This window comes from Syngnathus floridae, chromosome 1 (genome assembly GCF_059516105.1).
Source record: "Syngnathus floridae isolate MCC-2025c chromosome 1, RoL_Sflo_1.0, whole genome shotgun sequence".
NCBI lineage: Eukaryota > Metazoa > Chordata > Actinopteri > Syngnathiformes > Syngnathidae > Syngnathus > Syngnathus floridae.
Window position 1 is genome coordinate 4,707,020 of NC_142413.1, and position 20,234 is coordinate 4,727,253.

At 43.6% G+C, this 20,234-nt stretch overlaps 1 protein-coding gene across 3 annotated transcripts in view; it reads left to right on the forward strand.

Annotated features, from left to right (window-relative positions):
* The first annotated feature begins 421 nt into the window (after positions 1-421).
* LOC148403500 (phospholipid-transporting ATPase ABCA1) overlaps positions 422-20,234 on the forward strand; it is a 47,802-nt gene continuing 27,989 nt past the window's right edge. Inside the window, exons 1-16 of one of the 3 annotated variants that reach the window (XM_088373445.1) lie at positions 422-757; positions 2,364-2,493; positions 4,175-4,268; positions 4,344-4,485; positions 4,575-4,702; positions 5,332-5,459; positions 5,558-5,752; positions 7,327-7,413; positions 7,491-7,680; positions 9,352-9,491; positions 9,567-9,683; positions 11,084-11,281; positions 11,659-11,864; positions 12,075-12,251; positions 18,680-18,902; positions 19,364-19,585. In XM_088373445.1, the coding sequence (XP_088229571.1) occupies positions 2,428-2,493; positions 4,175-4,268; positions 4,344-4,485; positions 4,575-4,702; positions 5,332-5,459; positions 5,558-5,752; positions 7,327-7,413; positions 7,491-7,680; positions 9,352-9,491; positions 9,567-9,683; positions 11,084-11,281; positions 11,659-11,864; positions 12,075-12,251; positions 18,680-18,902; positions 19,364-19,585 (2,313 nt within the window). In that variant the 5' untranslated portion in view covers positions 422-757; positions 2,364-2,427. Of the gene's footprint in view, positions 758-2,363; positions 2,494-4,174; positions 4,269-4,343; positions 4,486-4,574; positions 4,703-5,331; positions 5,460-5,557; positions 5,753-7,326; positions 7,414-7,490; positions 7,681-9,351; positions 9,492-9,566; positions 9,684-11,083; positions 11,282-11,658; positions 11,865-12,074; positions 12,252-16,764; positions 16,988-18,679; positions 18,903-19,363; positions 19,586-20,234 lie in introns of those variants that run through there. The other 2 variants (XM_088373453.1, XM_088373461.1) reach the window with 2 other exon arrangements.

Sequence of the window (20,234 nt, forward strand, 5' to 3'; positions counted from 1 at the left end):
TTGTTGGACTAGCACGCCAGCTGTGTGCTTGCGCGTCACCACGTCTACGGGGAGGAACGACACTATTTCAGTTTTTATCCAATATGCGGGCTCCGAGGTCAGCAGACTCAGGTCAGTGGAGCCAAGGGTTGTAAGCAAACATGGTGCAGCAGCATTTAGCTGTTCTGCTGCATACGAATTGAATAAGCCGCCAACAGAACTGAAGTTGGCTTCAATTGTGAATTCATGTTCTTGCGTGATGCATTTTACTAAAAAAAAAAATAATACTATAGTACTTTTTGATTATCTACTTTGACTTTAAATTCTTTTTGTTTATATTTTAACTTAGCGTCCGTTAGCTTGTGAATGGAATACGCTATATTACAACAGCTGCCTTATCTAGCATCAGCGCTAACATACAAAATATTATGCCTTGAAAAAAAAAGACCAATGGCATCAGTGATTGCCACAGAGACCTCAAGTCACCTGTGATGATGGTTAATATTGCTGGTGCAGCCAGGACACCTGGTGTTTGCGTAGCGTTAGCGCTAGTATTTCAACCTGACACACACTAACAATTTGCAGAGTAGCACCTGTTGTTGCCACGGAGACCCTGGAGGCCAGCTGTGCGCATATCGCCGTGGCTCCCGTCACCCGAGGCCATTTGCATACTTTACGAGTGGAGGTAAAAGGACACGATACAGGTGGGGTGGCCGTGAGAGAGCCGCACAGAAGCAAAGAGAAGTCTGGAGATGCCTTGACGCCCCAACGGCTGAAGGTAAGCGCCATTCAAACCACCCAGACGGGTGGCGAGTTGGTATTCATACTTAATATAGAGACATTTCAAAGAAACAATGCGGGTTTTTATTTCCTCTCATGTTTTCCAACTTGTTTCACGTGTTTGTTGTCAAAGTGAACTTTAACTGGCAAGCACTTCCCTGTTAATCATTTATACGGCCAGGGAGTATAAGTTGTTCTGTTATCTACTGATGGATAATGTAGACAATTTGAAATATACAGTATGTACTGTATTGCGTGTATAAAAAAAAAAAAAAACTACTCCTCACCCCCCGCGGGTGGTCTCTTTTTCCCTAACCCTAACCCTGTCTCAGAAAATTTGAATATTATGATAAAGTTCTTTATTTTCCGTAATGCAATTAAAAAAAACAAAAATGTCATACATTCTGGATTCAATACAAATCAACTGAAATATTGCAAGCCTTTTATTATTTTAATATTGCTGATTATGGCTTACAGCTTAAGAAAGCTCAAAATCACATATATATATATATATATATATATATTTATATATTATTTTCATTTGGTTAAAGTGAACGGCAATTTATTCTTCCACAGAAAGAAGTGTCATGTTTTTCAAGGCAACTACAATGCAAGTCACACACACTCCTGTTTTCCCTCATCACTTGAGTCCCCTGGCGGATAGAAAAACATGTGCGCAGACAACAGAGAACAATACGAAAGCCGTTCGCGCTGTAGGCTAGCCGAGCGCTAATTTGCCCATTTGGGAACGAAGAGTGTCACGAGGCTAAATGACAGTAAATAAAACATTGGCCGGCTTTGCTGTAAATAATGGAAACGCACCAAGGGGAAGAAACTGCAGGAAGAGGAAATGGAGCGTTAAGCGGTGGCCCACTCGCCGTGGGCCAAAGGAAAAAAAAAAAACACTCATCCCCACCGGCTTCACCTTGCGTCCACACTCCGCAAACTGTTCACTGCCTTATGAAGTAACCTTTGACCTGTGAACAAAATGCTATCTGATATAAACGATAATTTCGTACAAAAGGTTTATAACACTCGTGTGAAGCTTCACTTGCCAAAAGCATGTCAAAAAAGTTTGGTTAAAAAAAATGGGACGAAATAATGTTGCATTTAAAATATAGAAAAGGTTCCGTAAATTCCTCAACTTTTTTTACTCAAGAGGAAAAACTTCCCCGACTCAGAGACGTTTCATATTGTTTGGTTATTTGATACTAGAACCAATGGGGGGTAAAAAATAAACACAACGTATTGATTTAATCGTACTTACCGTACCGTACATTATTGAAATGATATTTTCCTGCAGCAAGCAACGGTACTAAACTCAGATGCACTTCGGATATTTTGTTAAAACAAACGGCATCAAATATATTTTGTAGCATCTGCGGCATTACAAGTCAAACGAGGTGTTTAATTAAGGCTCTCGTAAGCACGATGCAAGTTGGAAGCTCCCGTTTTGCTCAACGTAGGTGATAATAATCATTCCCGGCGCAGGTGCTGCACCGTAAGCCCCAAAAGCCGGAGGAAGTGAATGATTAGTGGCAACCCCCGAGCCCCCCAGCCCTGGTCTGTATTAAAAACCAGACTCTGGGTTTTATCCCCTGCAGGGCTTATTAAGTGGACCGGTTGCCATAGAGACGTGTTGGCAGGATATTGCCGGGATAAGGTGTAATGGGTCTCCTGACGCAGTTCGCTCTGCTCCTGTGGAAGAACTTCACTCTCCGGAAGAGACAAAAGGTACCCCCGCACCCTCTTAGTTTTATTTTTCCAAATTCAACCATGAGGACAGACATGGTCGTTGCACCGTGTTTGCAACGGCGGGAGTCGAGGGATCCGCCTCCGAAGCCGCCCCGCTGAGAACTAGAGCAATCTCACCTTAATGCCGAGCAATTCAATGTGTCACCCTTCATTTTGGGACACCTTGTCCGTGTGGGCACCATGTCACAAACTCCACACAAGTCTGGTGTTTGGTTTGAAGGGCGCAGTCTCTTTGTGGTTCTCTGAAACTTTGAATGAAACGGAAATTCTCATTTGGCAATTTGATTAATTTTGGAGAGGTGAATCAATTTGGAGAAAAGGCACTTCAGATATTTGGTAACAAAATATGACAATATAGTCCTCTGAGAGCTTTTAGATAAAACATGACGTGCACTATGCACTAGTCACATGATCACCTGACGTTATATTAAGAATTTTATTGCTACTTTATCATCAGCACAATTGGAGGAGAGGTCACGCACCGCCGGGAGATAACAACGTGTATTCCAGAGCAAATTGTCGGGGTCATTGTTTGCGACAAAAGGGATGTGGCGCCTTCTTTGAGTGTTCAGATTTTTCTTTTGTAACTTCGGCAGTCAGCGGGAGTCGCAACCGCCTACTCGTTTCGTAAGATACCCGAACGCAGCGGCGCGCCCGTAGAACAAAAGGCATCGTCGCCAGGACCGGCTTTCATTAATTTCCTTACTTTGTCAGAATAACTTGAGGCAAAATTAAATTGCGTTTTTACAACTTTGTATCACGGGGAAGCGGAGGAAGAAATACGCCGCTTATTCTTCGGGATGGGAAAGTTGTGAGTTTTGTGCGTGGAATGTAGGATATTTGTGCGACGTCAACATGAAAAACGACTATTAGATGAAACCAGTGGGAGTTGGCAAGGACAACAGTGCTTGCGGAGGGCTTGTAGAGGTTAATGACCAATTATATGAATGCCTCGCCAAGCATTTTAACATTTTATAACGGGCACGGCGCTGATTTTATGGTCCGCTCTTTCACATAATTTCTAAGGAGGAGATTATCTATTCACAAAGGCACGGGTGTCCACTGGCACATTCCCGGAGACATTGAGGAAGTCCATATAATTCCCCCCCGCCTGCTATTTCTTTTGCAATTTTCTTGTATCTAGTAGGATGCCTCATCTGTAAATCAGTGAACTAGAAAGGCGCTCGGTGGAGCGTGACAAGCTTCCGCCAAGGTGGAAAGATTGTGGTCTGCATGTCGCAAAAAAAATCCACTCATATTGGCATGTTGTAAAAATGTGTTTCTTTGGAATTATGATTTGAGGCCACTCTGCAAAGTCTCGAGGAGGGGGAGGGTGTAACGGTATCACATAAAGATGGGAATCTTTTGGTTTATGGTTAGGGATTGACATTGAGGGTTGGGGATAAGGTTGTGGTCTGGGCAAAACTTGGGTTACAGTTCTTGGTGTCGATGTGGAAGTCAGTTATGGGAGGGTTAGGACAAGGTATAGGATTTAGGTTAGGGTTAGGGTTAGGGTCAAGATTTAGGTTAAGGTGAGGATTTAGATAAGGATCAGGATTTAGGGTAGGTTCAGGATTTAGGGTAGGGTTAGGATTTAGGTTAGGGTCAGGATTTCTCACCCTGTTCTATGTGAAGATGACCGTCTGAGCCTTTTCTGCAGGTCCGCTTGGTTGTGGAAATTCTTTGGCCTCTGTTCCTCTTCTTCATTCTGGTGTGGGTACGCTTCACCAACGAGCCGACCCACAAAGGCCAATGTATGTCAAAGCTCCTTCTCTGATCGGGTTTTGCATCGTCTGCTAGGTTTGAAAACAAGTGTTCTGTTTCTCTAGGCCACTATCCGAGTAAACCCATGCCGTCGGCCGGGCTGATTCCTTGGATTCAAGGTCTGGCGTGCAACATGGACAATCCCTGCCTGAGTCATCCGACGCCAGGGGAGGCGCCGGGACAGGTCAACAACTTTGAGAACTCACTGTAGGCCAAATGAAAAAGAAAACACACACAACACATTAAGAGCCGTAAAAGCATCTAGTCATGCTAACATGATGACCTGGTCTGCTCAGAATTTCAAGGGGGCTGATTGAGCTGCAAAGCCTCCTGCTTAACAAATCCATCCACGGCAACGCCCAACGACTGGCTGACGACGTTACCCGATTGGCCGCGGTCATGTCGCCGGCTGACGCTGAGAACGGTGGGAGCTTTTTTTGAATGTCAAGTGCTACGCGAGCGAGATCATCAATAGCGTCGTAGAAAATCGCCACACTTCCGCCTCTTATGTCTTTGTCAAGTATTTGCCACCAAGGAAAAGTATCGCTGTTGTTCAGATGACACCTCTGAGGATTTGCCATTCTCCTTTATCCCTCAAAAACAACGAGGCGTGATTATTTACGACGCCATTTTGCATGCAGACTGACAGATCATTTGTCTTGATAAGTTGCTGCTTTGCATTAGGCCCATTTGGCGCGACGCTATTCAGATTTTTGCCCCCCTCCCCCCCACCGCTATCTAATTTGCAAATAGGCAAGCAGGGGAGGCGTGCCACCGCCGTACGACAAACAACTGGTGGGGGGGACATTTGCATTTCGGGGGTCACCGGCTTGTAATATACAAGATTAAATCCATCAAAGATCCAAGCAGGAGCATAATTAATGGGAGACGTCGTCTGAGGTGAGACTACAAAAAGGTCGTTAGCAAGAACGACAAGTGGGGCACCGTGGAAAAGTTTGGGATGGAACGAAAAACCCAGTGACCCCCCCCCACACACATATTTGTGTTTGACTTTTCACAAATTCTTCTGTATTTTCGTTCTTTCCGTTCAAGGACAACCAGTTCAACTGACGACTATTCTGAGAGACAACGAAACGTTCTCCGCTTTCTTGACTGAGAATTTGTCCTTGCCGCTTCCGGTGGTCGAGCGTTTCATGGTAGCCAATATTTCTGTCAACTCGGTGCGTATGACCGTAAAAACTGTGAGGAAATACAGCAGAACCCGCTGCATACCATCCGAATTAAAAACAACCTGGAAATTCCCTTTTCCAAACATAAGATCTTGATCCCTGTGCCTGGTCACCTTGGTAACTTTCTGTGTGACGGAAAAGATCTGGACCAGTATATCCAGTTTCGAAGTCCATTGGACAAGGAGGCCTTTCGGAATGCCAGCTGCTCCCTGGACCCTCAGCAGCTCAGCGACAGCCAGCGAGTGCTCCTGCAGAATCTGGACTTCAGCAAAGTCTTGGCTCAGGTCAGCCTTCTTATGATTTGCTAGAAAGAAATTTTCATAAAAATGTCTTTCCTGAGATTGCTTTAGCTCAAATGGTTTGTTACGATGGAAGTTTGACAAATTTCATGACGGATGATAGGCAGGTCTTTTTTGTTTATACTGCAGCCGACAGACCGTTCTTGCAATAAATTAAAATCAAGAGGGCTGGCAGTGATTGAGTGAATGCCATGTGGATTGACCCAAACTCCCTTGGGGATTGACCGGTCGATCCCCAATCGACATAATGGGCACCCCTGGGTTCAGGTTTCAGTTTATGCAGAGGCAAATGAGGTTAGGTTTGCAAACTCAGGCCCGTGGGACAAATCCAACCCGCCACATCATTTTATGAGGCCCACAAATCATCAACCAATCAACCAGGATTTCAAATTATCATACGTAACGGATAAAAATCTTAGAGGATAGGTTGCAGCTAGCCTTAGGGTACGATATTTTTTTTCCAGTAAGAAATCACCAGCAGGACCAACCTCGTATTATTAAGTTACAGTTAACTGTCATGTACAAATGTTAACAACTGTTAATATTACCAAAAGGTCAAAGCACTAAAACTGCCTTAGTGCTGTGTACTGTACATGATGCATTGCTTGCAGTATATTACATTTTGGAGCTTTTTGTTCCTTGCTTCATTTTCCCACGCACCTCTATGTCTCCCCATGATGTTATTAAAATACATGCCATCACCGGAAATATTTATTAGAACCGATGTTCTCTTGAATTCTTTTTAAATCCCAGAGTCCCTGCTGGGATTATGCAAGCCCCACACTTTTTCTTTTGAGTTTATCTTGGAGGGGAAATATATGGCCCAGCAAATCCAATAAATAAGTGATAAGGCAAGGAAGTTTGTCGGGGAGATTATTTGAACAATTCCAGCCCACAGGCGCAGTAAAAGAAGCTTCGGACAAAATAGGGCGCAGGAAAAAAACATTCGGGGTGCCGTCAGCAAATGGAACATCAGGTCATTGCACTTAGAGGAATGACGGTGATAACAACAACAACGTCGTGAATGAAAGGACAACGGGTGCGAGTTTATCAGCGAGTTGGTGAATGGCCGAGGCCTGCCGCCACCGTGCAGACTTGGGTTATCATCCAGGCTTTTTTTTTTTCTTTTTTTTAAACACTCTTCCTTCCTTAGAGGTTTTTACAATTGCAAGGTGGGCTTAGCAGCCAGAAGGTTTCCCCACCGCAACTTGTAGTGTTGTTTACTTATGAGCGTGCAAACTTCTAAGAACGTCTATTTTATTTATTGGAAAGTTGTTAGAATGTTTACTGGATGTTGTTTGCTTGTAAGGATGCAGACTTGTATGTATTTTCACTTTGTTGTACCTTTGAAATACTTGCCTTGAAGGACTTTTCTTGTACCAACATATACCCGGAAGATTTTTGACCATCCTACTCCGTGAATATAAAATCCCCAATTTCACCACGGTGTATTATTAACCTGAGCCGCCATGAATAAGAGCAGTTATCAAATATTAACTTGATGTTCTGCGTGAATTACAAGAAGATCCATCATTCCGATCGATATAATATTTCTACAGCTGCCGTCAGTTTTGGATTTAGACGCCGTCGACATGACGACACTACTCTCGAGAACCACGGCAAATGCCCTCCCAATTTTTCAAGAGGTTAGTATTCCACTCAGGTCCGAGATCTTTTATTTATATGATCAAATGATTTTTTTTTCTTCTTTTTTTTAAACCAGGTGAGCCGTTTGCAGAACTCCGTGAGCCTCGCAGGGTCGCTGAATTTCCAGGGGGACATGATTGGCAGCGTCAATATGCTTCTGTGCGGAAAGCAGCTTGACTCCAATTCCAGCAACGTGACCCTGGGCTCCCCGTCGCTCAGACGAGCGGTTAGCAAGCAGTCAATCTCCAGTCAGCGCAACACGTCCAGTGAGTCCCCCCCTTCGCAATATTTGATAATGTAGCCACATCTTCGCCTGACCGTGCCAGAGCTGTGTCACCCAAGAGAGGCGGAACGTATTATTCCACTTTTCAATTGCGACGATTTTTTTTTTTCTAGTATTTATACTTGTTTAGCTAACATGAGTCTGTTTACTTGTAAGGATGTGTGTTGTGTCTTCTGGAGACGCTTGGATAATATTTCTTGGCTACGCTCGGTTATTTTCATTTAGCGCTCAGTTGTTGTCTTTCTAAGATTGAATACAACCATGTTTGCTAGTTTTTCAAATTTGGAGTGAGAAGCAAACCGTTCCCTATCGGCCAATGAGGTTTTTCGCCCTGGGAAAAATGCCAACAAACAGAATGACGACTTTTTGTGAGGCAATAGCCGTAGCGTAAAAACGGCCTCGGGCTGCACGGCCAAGGCCTGAGGGTGCGAAGTGTATTTCAAGGGCGCTTTCTGTTTTCACTTCTTCACGTTCATGCCCCTAACGTTGAACGTGCCGCCGGCTTTCTGGTCGGCCAATTTAATTCTATAAGATCCCGGAGAATTAGTTCGTTGGACGTTTCATTAAAGCTTCTCACGAGGAAGAAGCGTCGCACAATTAGATTATAATAAGACACCAACGTTCCCTGGGAAATAAAAAGTTGCACGGCAAAGAGCAACGAGCGTGTCGGTGCCAGCACAAATGAGCACAAACACGATGTCATCCAGACAAAATAAGCACTAACGTGTCTGTTAGCACGCTAATGGCTGTTTTGGCATTTTCTTGCACTTAAATGAATCCCGGGAATGCACCGCGGCCGTGTCTGTAAATGGCCAATTACAATTGTTTTGGAAGTGTAAAAGCGCTCACCAAGGCATTGCGCAACGTTTCAGTCCGACTTCAACCGCTATTTTAAAGCCTTAGATTTTTTTTTTTAAAGCAGATTATGACCGGATCAAAAAAGCTCTGCAGTAGTTCCTCGTCTAAAAATAGATCACGTATTGCCATTGCCAGCTAATGATTAGAAACTCATCTTGGTGGGCCACCATTACACAAAGTGGCATCTGTTGCCGCCTTTGATGGGAACAGCTGGCCAGGGTCCGAGTAGAGGGCGGCCATTAGCTCTCCTCTCGCGCCGACCTCCCAGCAGCACCTGTGAGAGGCGGCGAGCGGGCAGGAGTGCTCACATTTAATTGCGCTGAAAATGACTGCTAACATCTCGCCTCAGGGGCGATGGCGGGGAAAAAAATCCAAAAGGAAAATAAGACGTAAAGGATGTAAAAAAAATGGAGATTGTTGTACCTTAGGGGTGGATGTACACTTGTGATGTTGTTGACTTATAAAGCGAGATTGCATCCTTTTCAGGAGCTTGTGAGATTGTTTAGCTTGTTAGGCTACATGCTAGCTGGAAAGGAATCCAGCTGGTCCTCACTTAACCCGCTTGCGGCATTCCCAACCTGACGCTATTCACATAGGCAGCGCATTTGAATTAATAATGACACTGCTACTCGCACAGAGATAAAAACTTTTTTTTAAATATGTGGACTCTTGTGGAAATAAATTCCTTGGACAGTATTTAGCGGTGAATCATAGAAACTTTGTATTTAATGCCTGGTCTTATATGTCTATATTGTTTGCAAGCACGAATTGTCTTTTATCATTTTGGCTTCTGTAGGTTCTTTTTGTCAAACCCTCATTGACACGCTTGAGGGAACCCCGAGTCTCCGTTACATCTGGAGCTCCTTCAAGCTCTTTTTCCGAGGAAAAATCCTTTTTACACCCGATAGCCCGGCGACACGACTCATCGTGAAAGAGGTAAACAAGACACTGGTGCTGAACGACGTGTTCGATGCGGCCGAATTTTGATCGGCTTCTTTTTGTGTTATTTAGGCTAACAGCACCTTCAACGCCTTGGCGATGCTAAAAGAAATGGCCGACGCTTGGGATGAACTGGGTCCACGTGTTTGGGATTTCTTTCAGAACAGCCAGCAAGTCAGCGTAATACGGGTAAGGTTGATTTATTGTGACGCTGCCTCTTGTTAATCAATCAACAAGTTCTAGCAAGAAAACTTTGAGTGAGCTTTTCTGTTTTATGTTTGACACTTGAGCATGTTGTGTCGAGAGACAAATAACTGAGACTCAATCTAACAACATTAGCTAGCCGTTTGACACGTGGTATCGTTTAGCACGTGATTCTAATGCGCTGGAAAACTTTTGTCTCATTCTTCTAGCACAGGGATAGTCAATGGGTGGTCTGCGGCGATATTGCAGGTGGTCCGCAAAAATGGAAAAAATAATTGTAACATTTTTAAAAATAAAATTGATTTCTTATTGAGACTTGATTTATTTTCCAGCTAATTTTGTGAATCATTTACCCATCCAAATTATGTCAAATGAAGCTGAGACTCCCAAAATAGATAAATAAATAGCCTGATCCCCCTTCGATGCAAAATAAAATAATATTCCACCAAAGCAGTGGTCCTCGAGTGGCTTCTTGGGTCTAACAGTGATTCCTTGGACAAAACCAACAAGTTCCAAACGGGGACTTTGCAGATCCATCAATAGTCAGAAACCAGACAAGGGTGAGCAAAGAATGCTGACATTTGAAGTTCAACCTTTGGCGGAAAAAGAATGACTCATGATGTGTACACACGGCAGGGGAGAGCATACGGTTTTCAAGTCTCCTGTTCAGTATGGGAACCCAGGGATGGAAGTAATTATGGATAAGTACGGGATAATTTTCATCCTGGCAGAAGGGATTATCTATAGAAGTAGAGGACATGGACACTTTGCCTCCACCTCTATCTCCTTCCCTCCCTCCTTCTCTCTCTCTCTTGCAGTATTTCCTTGACACTGACATTACTCTAGTGTCACTCCAAATGAGCTTATAGGCAGCTGGAGGGAAGCAGACATCGGGAGCTCCACATAGCCGCGGTATTCATTACCCTAGCCCTAACCTTTACACAAATGGGCCCGCATTCCTCCTTTGTCTTCATTTTCTCCGCCAGCACCGGCGCTCTGCTTTTTTCTCCGCCGCCGCCGGCGCATCCTCCCGGGCCACCGGCTCGTAAGGCGTTACGTCATCACTGGCGGAGGTCGTTCAAGGTTGCAGATGTGTTTTAGTTTTGATGGACCAATTACCGCAGATGACGAGTACATCTGAGGACCGCAGTGGAAAAGAAAGGCCGTAAACAGAGGCACTAAAAAGCCAGTGGGGTGAACATGGGTCAGGAACCTGTTTCCCCTTTAGATGATATCTGAATCGGCTTTTTGGTAGCTATGCTACCAAACTTTCAAATACATAGATCCCAAGTTGAGTGGGTCATAAATGGTCTTCATGTATGACACATACTTAGGAACCACTCAAGATGTGATTATGTCCTCAGCCATCTTTTTTGTGTTGTCAGACTTTGCTGACCAATCCGGTCTTTGCCGCCGCCCTGGACCAGCGTCTTCAAGGCAGTGGCTGGACCGCCGCTCTGCTCGCCAATTTCCTCTACAACGGACCCCCGGCGGATCGACCCGATGGGGCGCCGCCCCACGACTGGCGGGATCTTTACAACACCACCACGGAGATTCTCCAGTTTCTATCCAAGGTCCTTGGTGTACGTATCCATTTTAGTATCTCTCCGTGGCTTTTGTGTTGGAGATATTTTTTCTGTTTATTCAGCGCACGAAATAGATTTTTTTCCACTCATTTCTGTTTCGTGAGAGGCCTCACTGTTTGCCAAGTTTTAATGACGTCAAATACAGCACAAGCACACGCTAGCGGTTGATTTATTGATCTGCGCCACAGTTTGCAGCGAGAGCCCATTTTCTCGACTCAGTGTGATCAAACGTGTGGAAAGACGATTTTCACACACAATTCAAAGCTAGGTTTGTTGATTACTGCTTCTCGTGGAGTCATGTTCTCAGATAAAGTTAGGGTTTCAGAGTTTTTGGGGGTATTTTAGGAAAGTTGAGGATTTCACTTCTGTGACAGTGTTTGGATTTGAACAAGTTTGAAGCCACTTCCAATGAAGACCAGCTGGTGGGTAAAGCATTGGAGCTCCTCATGACTGACAATTACTGGGCCGGCGTCGTTTTTGTCAACCTGCCACCCAACGCCAGCCGAGTCCCTCCTCACATCCGTTACACCATCCGCATGGACATCGAGGAAGTGGAGCGCACCAACAAAAAAAAAGAACGGTACGTAACGAACCACACCTTTTAACGGTCACTGCTGTTTTTGTTCTAGTACTTTTGAAAAGGTCTAGATTTTTTTTTTTTTTATTTTCAAAATCATCATGTTATCACCTAAAAAATGTGTCACTTTTTTTGTTGGTGTCTAAAACGGCCACACTTGACGATGACTTGGCCTTTGCCGGCACAGATGACAATGTGTTTGCTTTTAATAAGGTCATGGTCTCCGGGGGCTCGAGACAACTCTTTTAACGACCTACGCTATATACGGGGAGGATTCGCCTACGTGCAGGACATGATCGAGCACGGCATCGTGCGAACGCAAACGTCCGGCAGTCAACCCCTTGGTGTTTTCGCTCAACAGATGCCCTACCCTTGCTATGTGGATGACACGTGAGTACAAACTTGTTTTGATGAGTAAAATCATTTTGTTTGTTTGATACATACCATAGAATGATTTGAATCATGGTCCTTTTTGACTCATGGTGCACGGTATTGTTTCATATTTCTTTCAATGCTTGATTTCCTTCCCCAAACAAGTCCAGTTGCGGCCAAATAGATCAATTTTGGAGATGAATTTCAATATGTTCATTCATAAACTTGAGGCAGGCCTAGATATGGTTCTTCTTGAGCAGAGGGATTTTGCGTCTCAGTGTATTAAAATGTTTTCTTGACCATGCAGCTGCCTTTGAGATTATTAAGCGGTTCATCCTGTGTAGTTTTTAATCATTCTCATGATGGTTGAGACTCCACAAGGTGAAATCTTGCCCGGAAGAATCCGTGGTGGATCAAATACTTATTTCCTCCCCTGTAACTTATTTCAAAAGCATCTCCACACTTCAGCTGTTAGCGTGATCCGATCGGTGCTGCTGTTTTTGTTAGCAACAGCGTTTGAACAGACTTTTGTTTTGCCTAACTGTGAGCGATCAATCATTGCAGTTTCTTCCCCTATTTTCTTTCCCTGATATTTGAAAATCTCTACGTGACTTACCGGGAGTCCCTTGAGAAAAACTTCTGGATTCGATTGTGTTTGTCTAAATGAATAACCGCCATCTATGCGAGTCATCAATTTAACAAAACAAACCCCCCCCAAAAAAATAAATAAAATGCATTTAATCAAGCTTACAAGGGACCAAGAATGCAGTCAGTCCAAACTATCGATTTTAGACAAACCACAGGAAATACCCTAATAGCTGATGGATGCTGAATTATTTATCCAGGTCGGCATTGGATTCCCAACAGCTCAGTGTACATAACACAGCCCGACTGTAATCGCGTTTCATCGTGTAAGCGGCGTATCGCTGGAGGAAATCTTGCGACTGCCATCATCACAACATTACGCTCTCTGCTAATAAAACAAAAAGCCCAAAGATAATTACAGGGGAGATTTAACAATACCGTACAGCAGAACACAGAAAATTCAGCTCCACTGGGACTGCCATTTCCAGAGATTAGCAATCTAATTTCAGAGTATTATGTGCTTTAAAACGCCGAGAGTTTTCAATCAAGTGATCTTTAGATGGTGTTTGGGTAGCTAGGATGAATTTGACGACTTTGTTTGGGTGTTTAATTATAACGCATTGATGATGACTCATTGCTCATGAGAACTGACCAAGTCTATCTTCTCGGTTGGAAACGGCCATTTATAAATTCATTAGTTGATGTTTAATGATTTCATATTTTTCTTCCCAAAGTGGCTATTACTTATGCAAAATCGATGGACATGTTATAAACGGTCTCAGAAACCCACAAAATGTCACAAAATTGGTTATGTCAGGGTCATATTGGTTTTCAGGGGCAAGAGAGTTGATCTTATAACTAAAAAAAGTTGGACCACTTGACAGATGGGCTCAATTGGTCTAATCACAGAGGAATTTCTGATTTGCGTTTCATTTCGATTGGGCTTTTTTACATTCGAAACCGTCGCAAATCGGACATTCGCCAGCCCCGCCGGTCGCAGCGTTCCATCTTCCCGAGAGGACCGATTAATAATTACAGAAGATAAATGGAAGCCATAAAGCACTGCAATACCCTCAGTCCCAACACCATTTACTCCCTCGCCCGTGCCGCCACGCAGGCAATCCGATAAATTATTAACCCTTGAAAATTGCTATTTCATTCATGAATAATTGAAAGAGGAATGAGACAAAGGAAGATGCGCTGAAACAGAGAGATGGCAAAGGACTGTGATGCTAATTATTTCATCCACACACACTTTTGTCAAACGGATGGCAAGAACTGAAAGCTCTCCTTGATGTATTTAAACAGCTGCTTGTTTGCATTGTTTTCGATGGGATAATTCCCAACTGAAAATGGAACTCGTGGCGACATAGGCTGGTGGATCAGAGCGACACAAATGATCCAGGTTCCACATTTCCAGGTGTCCTTCAAAAGTACAACTCGAGAAGAACACATGCCTGGAAAGCAAAACGGAATTTGCCAATTTGTTTTGAAGCTGATAGTTTAGGGTTATATTTCACGAAAGCAACGGTCCTCAAGTGATGAAGTGGTGCATCTCAATATTTTTAGGATCTTTGCATATTGGGGAGTTTAGCCTGGGTTGTTATGGAGAGTCTTCGTTATATTGATAGAAAAAAAACAATCAAATAATCTAAAACAAGATCATATTATAGAAGAGTGCAAATTGATGTTAGGCTGTTTTGAGATTGTTTGTTCTTCCAATCAGAGGTCAACACACACACACACACCATGGTGACATTTTGCACTGGAGATAACCAAAGTGTATTAGCTCCCGCTGTTTTCCCCATTGAGCCGCCACACGGCCAGGCCTGTGATGATGCCGCGGGATAAATGTTGACCCCCGTGGGGCCTGATAGCACATAAACACGTCTTTTATCAGCGGCCCCCGCGTCACCTCACGTTCAGGAATCACAGGCATCTCTCGTTTGGATCCCGAGGCTGCAATCTCCATCAATAGGCTTGAAACATTTTCACATCTGAAGATGCTCTCCATTACATGCTGGGCTAGCTGTGTTAGATTAATGTTTTTTTTCCTTCGGTGATTAATATTACGGGGGGGGGAGTGCCATCAGCGTGTAAACTATGCATTCATGTTTATTTGCCAAGCCAGCATTTTACCACTCGGGAAAAAGTTTGGCATTCGTTTGAACTGTATTAAAGGTAGGATCAAATTCAGGTTGAAGAATGAAATCACACTTTCTGTGTATGGTGCTCTAAATGAAATAATAGTGGATTCATTGTAATTATTTTAGAGTACACCACTATAAGTGTTTTTTAAGTGGTCTCACCATTGAGCTAAAAAAAACTGAAAGCATACGTTATATTGTATTACCAATTCAATATGTTAAATAGTTTTTGGTTCATTGGGATTGTTAAAAATGTAAGCAAAGTAATAATTTTGTAGGACACGTTTTATCAAATGAACATTTGGTTAGATACATACAGGATATAATTTGACCGTGAAACTATTTTTGAATTTTTGTCAATGAATAACATGAGCCATTGAATAACATGAACTACGGTTGAAACATTAAACTGGTGTTTTTAATATTGACTTATATAGTTACTTGAAGTCAGTTAAAATAGTTATTAATTAAAATAATATTATGAATTTAATTTAATAGGTTATCCAGTATCTAGCTTTGTGAATTGGAAGTCGTTAGGGTTAGGGTTAGGGTTTTAGTTCTTGATTTACACAGCATCCCTAAATTTAGGTCAGACCGCCACTGTAATGAGAGCCGCGCAACAGAGTTCTGTTACTTAAGCACCTTTTGATCGAACCTCCCATGCATAATTCAAGCGCATCTGGTGGCAAGGTTGTCGGTGTCGGCGAGCTGAGCCCGGCGAGGAATCGCCGTGGAAGGAGTTAACGCAATCGGAAAGCCGTCAGCTGTTCCAGAGACGATTCTGGCATTAGCATTTGCGTGGCTTCTTTCGCCTCGCTTTTATAAAACGGCTTTTGCTTCACTGAGGATTCAACTTTTCCAGCTCCAAAAGGCAATTTTTGCATATGTGATATGGTAACTGCTTTAAGTCGAATCCCTACAAAGGCTCTTTGTCAAGGAAAGTGGTGCAAAAAAAAAAAAAAACACTTTAGTACGTGGGTTCCCAAACTTTTTCAACATTAACGTCAATTTTTTAAATCAAGAATCTAGCTGGGCCATGCACAGTAGGCTCCCACTAAACAGCTGACAATTTCAAGCCATGAAAAAAGGTTGGGTGTGGGCCACATGTGGCCCGCGGGCCGCTGATTGGTTAAATTTGACATCAAGTCAATTTTTCTTTGCACAGAGAAACTGGTGTTCCCATTCAGGCTCGTTTTGACGAATCCTCATGTCGAATTTTATTGAAGTATAAACTCTAGAATTTGTGCAAAATGTGTATTTCGAAAGAAAATGGCCGATTTCCGTCGTGGGAAATTTTTGTGTATCGTCAATCTGAGAAATTAGCATTGGGGCCTCATCTTTTTCTAATTTCCCAGTTGAGTGCATGAGGATTTTTGGAGAGGAAGGTATTGAGGTATTCATTTAATTTGTTACATCTCTTGTCGTGATAAGATAGTGGCGTTTTATCCGCCTACTGAACTAAATCATTTTTATCGGAGTAGCTTTGACATCTCAGTCACTGTCTAATAAAGACAAGGGAGCTCTTTGTTATATAGGCAGGAGCCGAAGATATTGACATGGCATTTTGCTGGCATTATGAACGGCCTTATTGCTGTTGTAACAGCATCGAGTCACTCATGGCAGCCGGCTAACATGAACTAACTTGCAAATGGCTTTGATTGAGTTTATGAAGGTTAGATCAGTCTTACCTTGTAAATAACAGCCGTCTGCAGAGCGATTTATTCTTCTTCTCCAACACGGGATATTATCACGTGTGCTACCCCCACTTCTCGATACACTTGTTAAAAAATTTCTTGCAGCTTCATCCAAGCTATCGGCGGGATCCTCCCGATGTTCCTGGTGCTGGCATTTATGTACACCACGTGCATGATCATCAAAAGTCTGGTTCTGGAGAAAGAGCTTCGGCTCAAGGAGGTTCTGCGAGCGGTGGGCGTGCGCGACAGCGCCCTTTGGCTGACGAGGTTCGCCGAGAACGTGCTTCTGCTCGCCGTTCCGTGCGCCCTACTTAGTGTCATGGTCAAGGTCAGTGGAAACGAGGCAAATCAGATCGGATTCCAAATAACCCGAATTCCTAAATTGTGTTTTGTTGTGATTTGGGCATACCCTTGCTAATCACCAATCATTGGGCTGTGGGGTCAAATAATTACCCATGATTATTTTTTCCACCAATGATCCATTTCTCTCTTGCAACCCTAAAGTGCAATTTATTGAAATTAAGATCACAGCAGTGGCGTTTGTTATTTCCCACAGTTGCATCACCTTTGCGTTCAAACAGGCTTCCTGTTATGCAATTAGAGTCATGGATATTTGGCACCGCATGCGTTCGTGATTGCAATTAGAGTTGATTATCTGAAGGCCAGCGGGTCGTTCGCCGCTATTTCACCGCGCGGTGTTAGCACAGCAACAGTGGCCTCGGTGTCGGCGCTCCGAGTAATAAAAGCCAAGACGGACGCGCAAAACGCTCACGGCGACAGAGTCATTATGTCCCGTTCAAAGTAGAGCCCATCCTTGTGTTGCGGGAAGCATTGTTAATGATTCAAAGATGATTGTTTGTTGGCGTCAGGCTAATCAATTATTTTGCTAGGTAATTGTGAAATGTGTCTGGTAAATAAAAACGGGTATTTGAACAGCTGGGTGCGATGCAATTCCCTCCCGTCGACGGAATGTGTAAACATTAATAACAATAAATCCAGTTAGCTGAGTGCCTTGGAGGAGCGATGCGTATTCAAATGACGGGTTTTAAATGATCCTTTCACAGCCCGGTTCAGTGCATTAATAATAATGGCGAGTTAAGCAGTCATTATTTTAAGGGTGCTTTTGGATTAGGTGGGACAACAACCGGTCCTGTCGTCATTTTTTAAGTGCTTATATTTTTCGGTCGGTGCTGGTTGGAGACGAGGGTGTCGTCGCTCGGTGTAATAAGAAGCTGTGAGGGGGTCTGTGTGATGGCTTCATTTGAAGTGAGATGATAGTGGAGAAAATGTTAGAAATGTGTCGTTCGTGTGTGTTAACGAAACAGGAAGGATACAAAAATAGATGTTTTGGATTTTGCCTCCATTTTACAAACTGCTCTTTGGTCACGGAAGTCTAAATTTTAAACCAGGAGCTAGTTAGATTTTATTGCTGAGTATCTAAACCAGGGGTGTCAAACTAATTTTTTTCGCGGGCAGCATTGTAGTCATAGCTTCTTTCGGAGGGCCATGATGATTGTCAACCCAAATAAATGTATGAGCACCTCATATTATATACAGTAAAAGCTACAAAACAAACTGAAAATAACTCGTTTTCAAATGAGATGAGTAAAAACTAGTCAAATATTTAAAAAAAAGATATAAAAAGTGAAGACAGTTTGGAATTCTAGTAATGACACGAATTTGATGCACAATTTGTCTTCACGGGCCACATAAAATGATGTGGCGGGCCGTATCTGGCCCCCGGGCCTTGAGTTTGACGCCTGTGATCCAAACAAAGGGTGGTCAACAACCGACAGTCTTTGGGTCCATCCGAAAAATTCACGGGAGTTAAACTTTGCTTGTTTTCTGTTATTTTGAACCACAAGTCTACGTGTCCGCGTCCTCCACAATGTTATCAAAAACATTGAAGGACTTATGTAACCACCGGAAAGACGACTGCATCCCGACGTTAGGAACAACACCGCTTTACTCGCAAGTCAACCTCCAGCTTGACCTCCGGTCTTGGTGTGGCCCCCTTCAGGTTCCTTCAGGCTCTGGTGCGTTCGCTGCCTTTATACATGACACTGGCTTGGATCTACTCGGTGGCAATGGTGGTTAAAAGTATTGTGGGCGAGAAAGAAGCCAGACTGAAGGAGACGGTGAGGATGATGGACCTGAGAAGCGCCATCTATTGGCTGAGCTGGGCCGTGTCCAGCGCGCTGCCGTTGGCCATCAGCTCGCTGCTCCTTGCTCTTATACTCAAGGTGATCCCGCTGATTTTAAAATGAATCCAGGAGGAGCCAATGCCTCATTTTAGAGTCATTCTGGGACAGAGTGAGAGAAAATGAATGCATTTTGTAATTAGCCTGACAGACAAATGGGATTGCTAAAGGCTACACAGCGGTTTAGTCTTTGGTCCCGTGGGGTTTTCCAGTCGTGATCATGCCAAGGTAATCCTTCCAAATTTGAACCATACCTTCATAATCCAATTCTTTCTTTTCCAGCAATTTATGGAAATATAATTGACCCCTTTGACCATGCTTCAAAAAAAATGACAAGCGTCCTACAGGTTTCATTCAGTCTTTGTAATCATGCCAGTTTTCTCTCTTACAAATCTCAAAAATCAGGCACGGGGTTCGTCCTTTGAATGAACTCTTTTTGATGAGCCAGACGATCCCTCATGTTCACCACGATCACGTCTGGCAATTCTTTCTTTCTTCCTCAGTATGGCAAAGTGTTGCAGTACAGCGACCCCAGCCTCATCTTTGTCTTCCTGTTGGTGTTCTGCCTGACCACCGTCACCCAGTGCTTCTTCATCAGCGTCTTCTTCTCCAAGGCCAACTTGGCGGCAGCGTGCGGCGGCCTCATCTACTTTGTCCTCTACCTGCCTCACATCCTTTGCTACGCCTGGAGGGATGTCCTAGGTTTCGGACCCAAGGTTGCGGCGGTAAGACCCTCCGGAGTGATGTCGCTTGTTCCTATGGATTTGCGCATGGAAAAAAATATGTTTGACACGGAAAAAGCAAAATCGTTGATTGTCACTCGGATAAAAGCTTTGAAGTTACTCTCGGCCATCCCACGGGGCCCGTCGTGTACGATGAACCATTGATCAACTTTCAGTCTTTCTTCTGTGACCTTTATGACAGTGCCGCCATCATTTGTCCTTAAGATGTCCTTTCCGTCGGCAAAGACGTATGACTTTGCCAATCTTTACTGTCGCTAGGGAGAGAGATTGTCAGTGCAGGCGTCTTTCCTTGCCTGCCCGATTCAACAACTCACATGGACGTTTTGCTCATAAGTCAATTGAATAGCAGCAATCAGTGTTGACAGCCAGTAATATTTTTTATTGGCACCTGACGTAGCTTTCATCCTTCATCTGGAGTCGGGCTACCTAGGACTTCCTAGGTTGAATCTTCGGTCATTTGAGAAAAACATTTGGATGGATGGACTCGTTTCCAGATTGGAAAACATGATTGGTCCCGTTGGTCAAGTTAAGGTTTTCGTAGGATAGGTTTTGAAGTTAGAGGTGATGGTTATGATTCAAATTTTTAGATTTAGCGAGTTTAGGGTTCTATGTTACTCTTCCATTTTTGGGT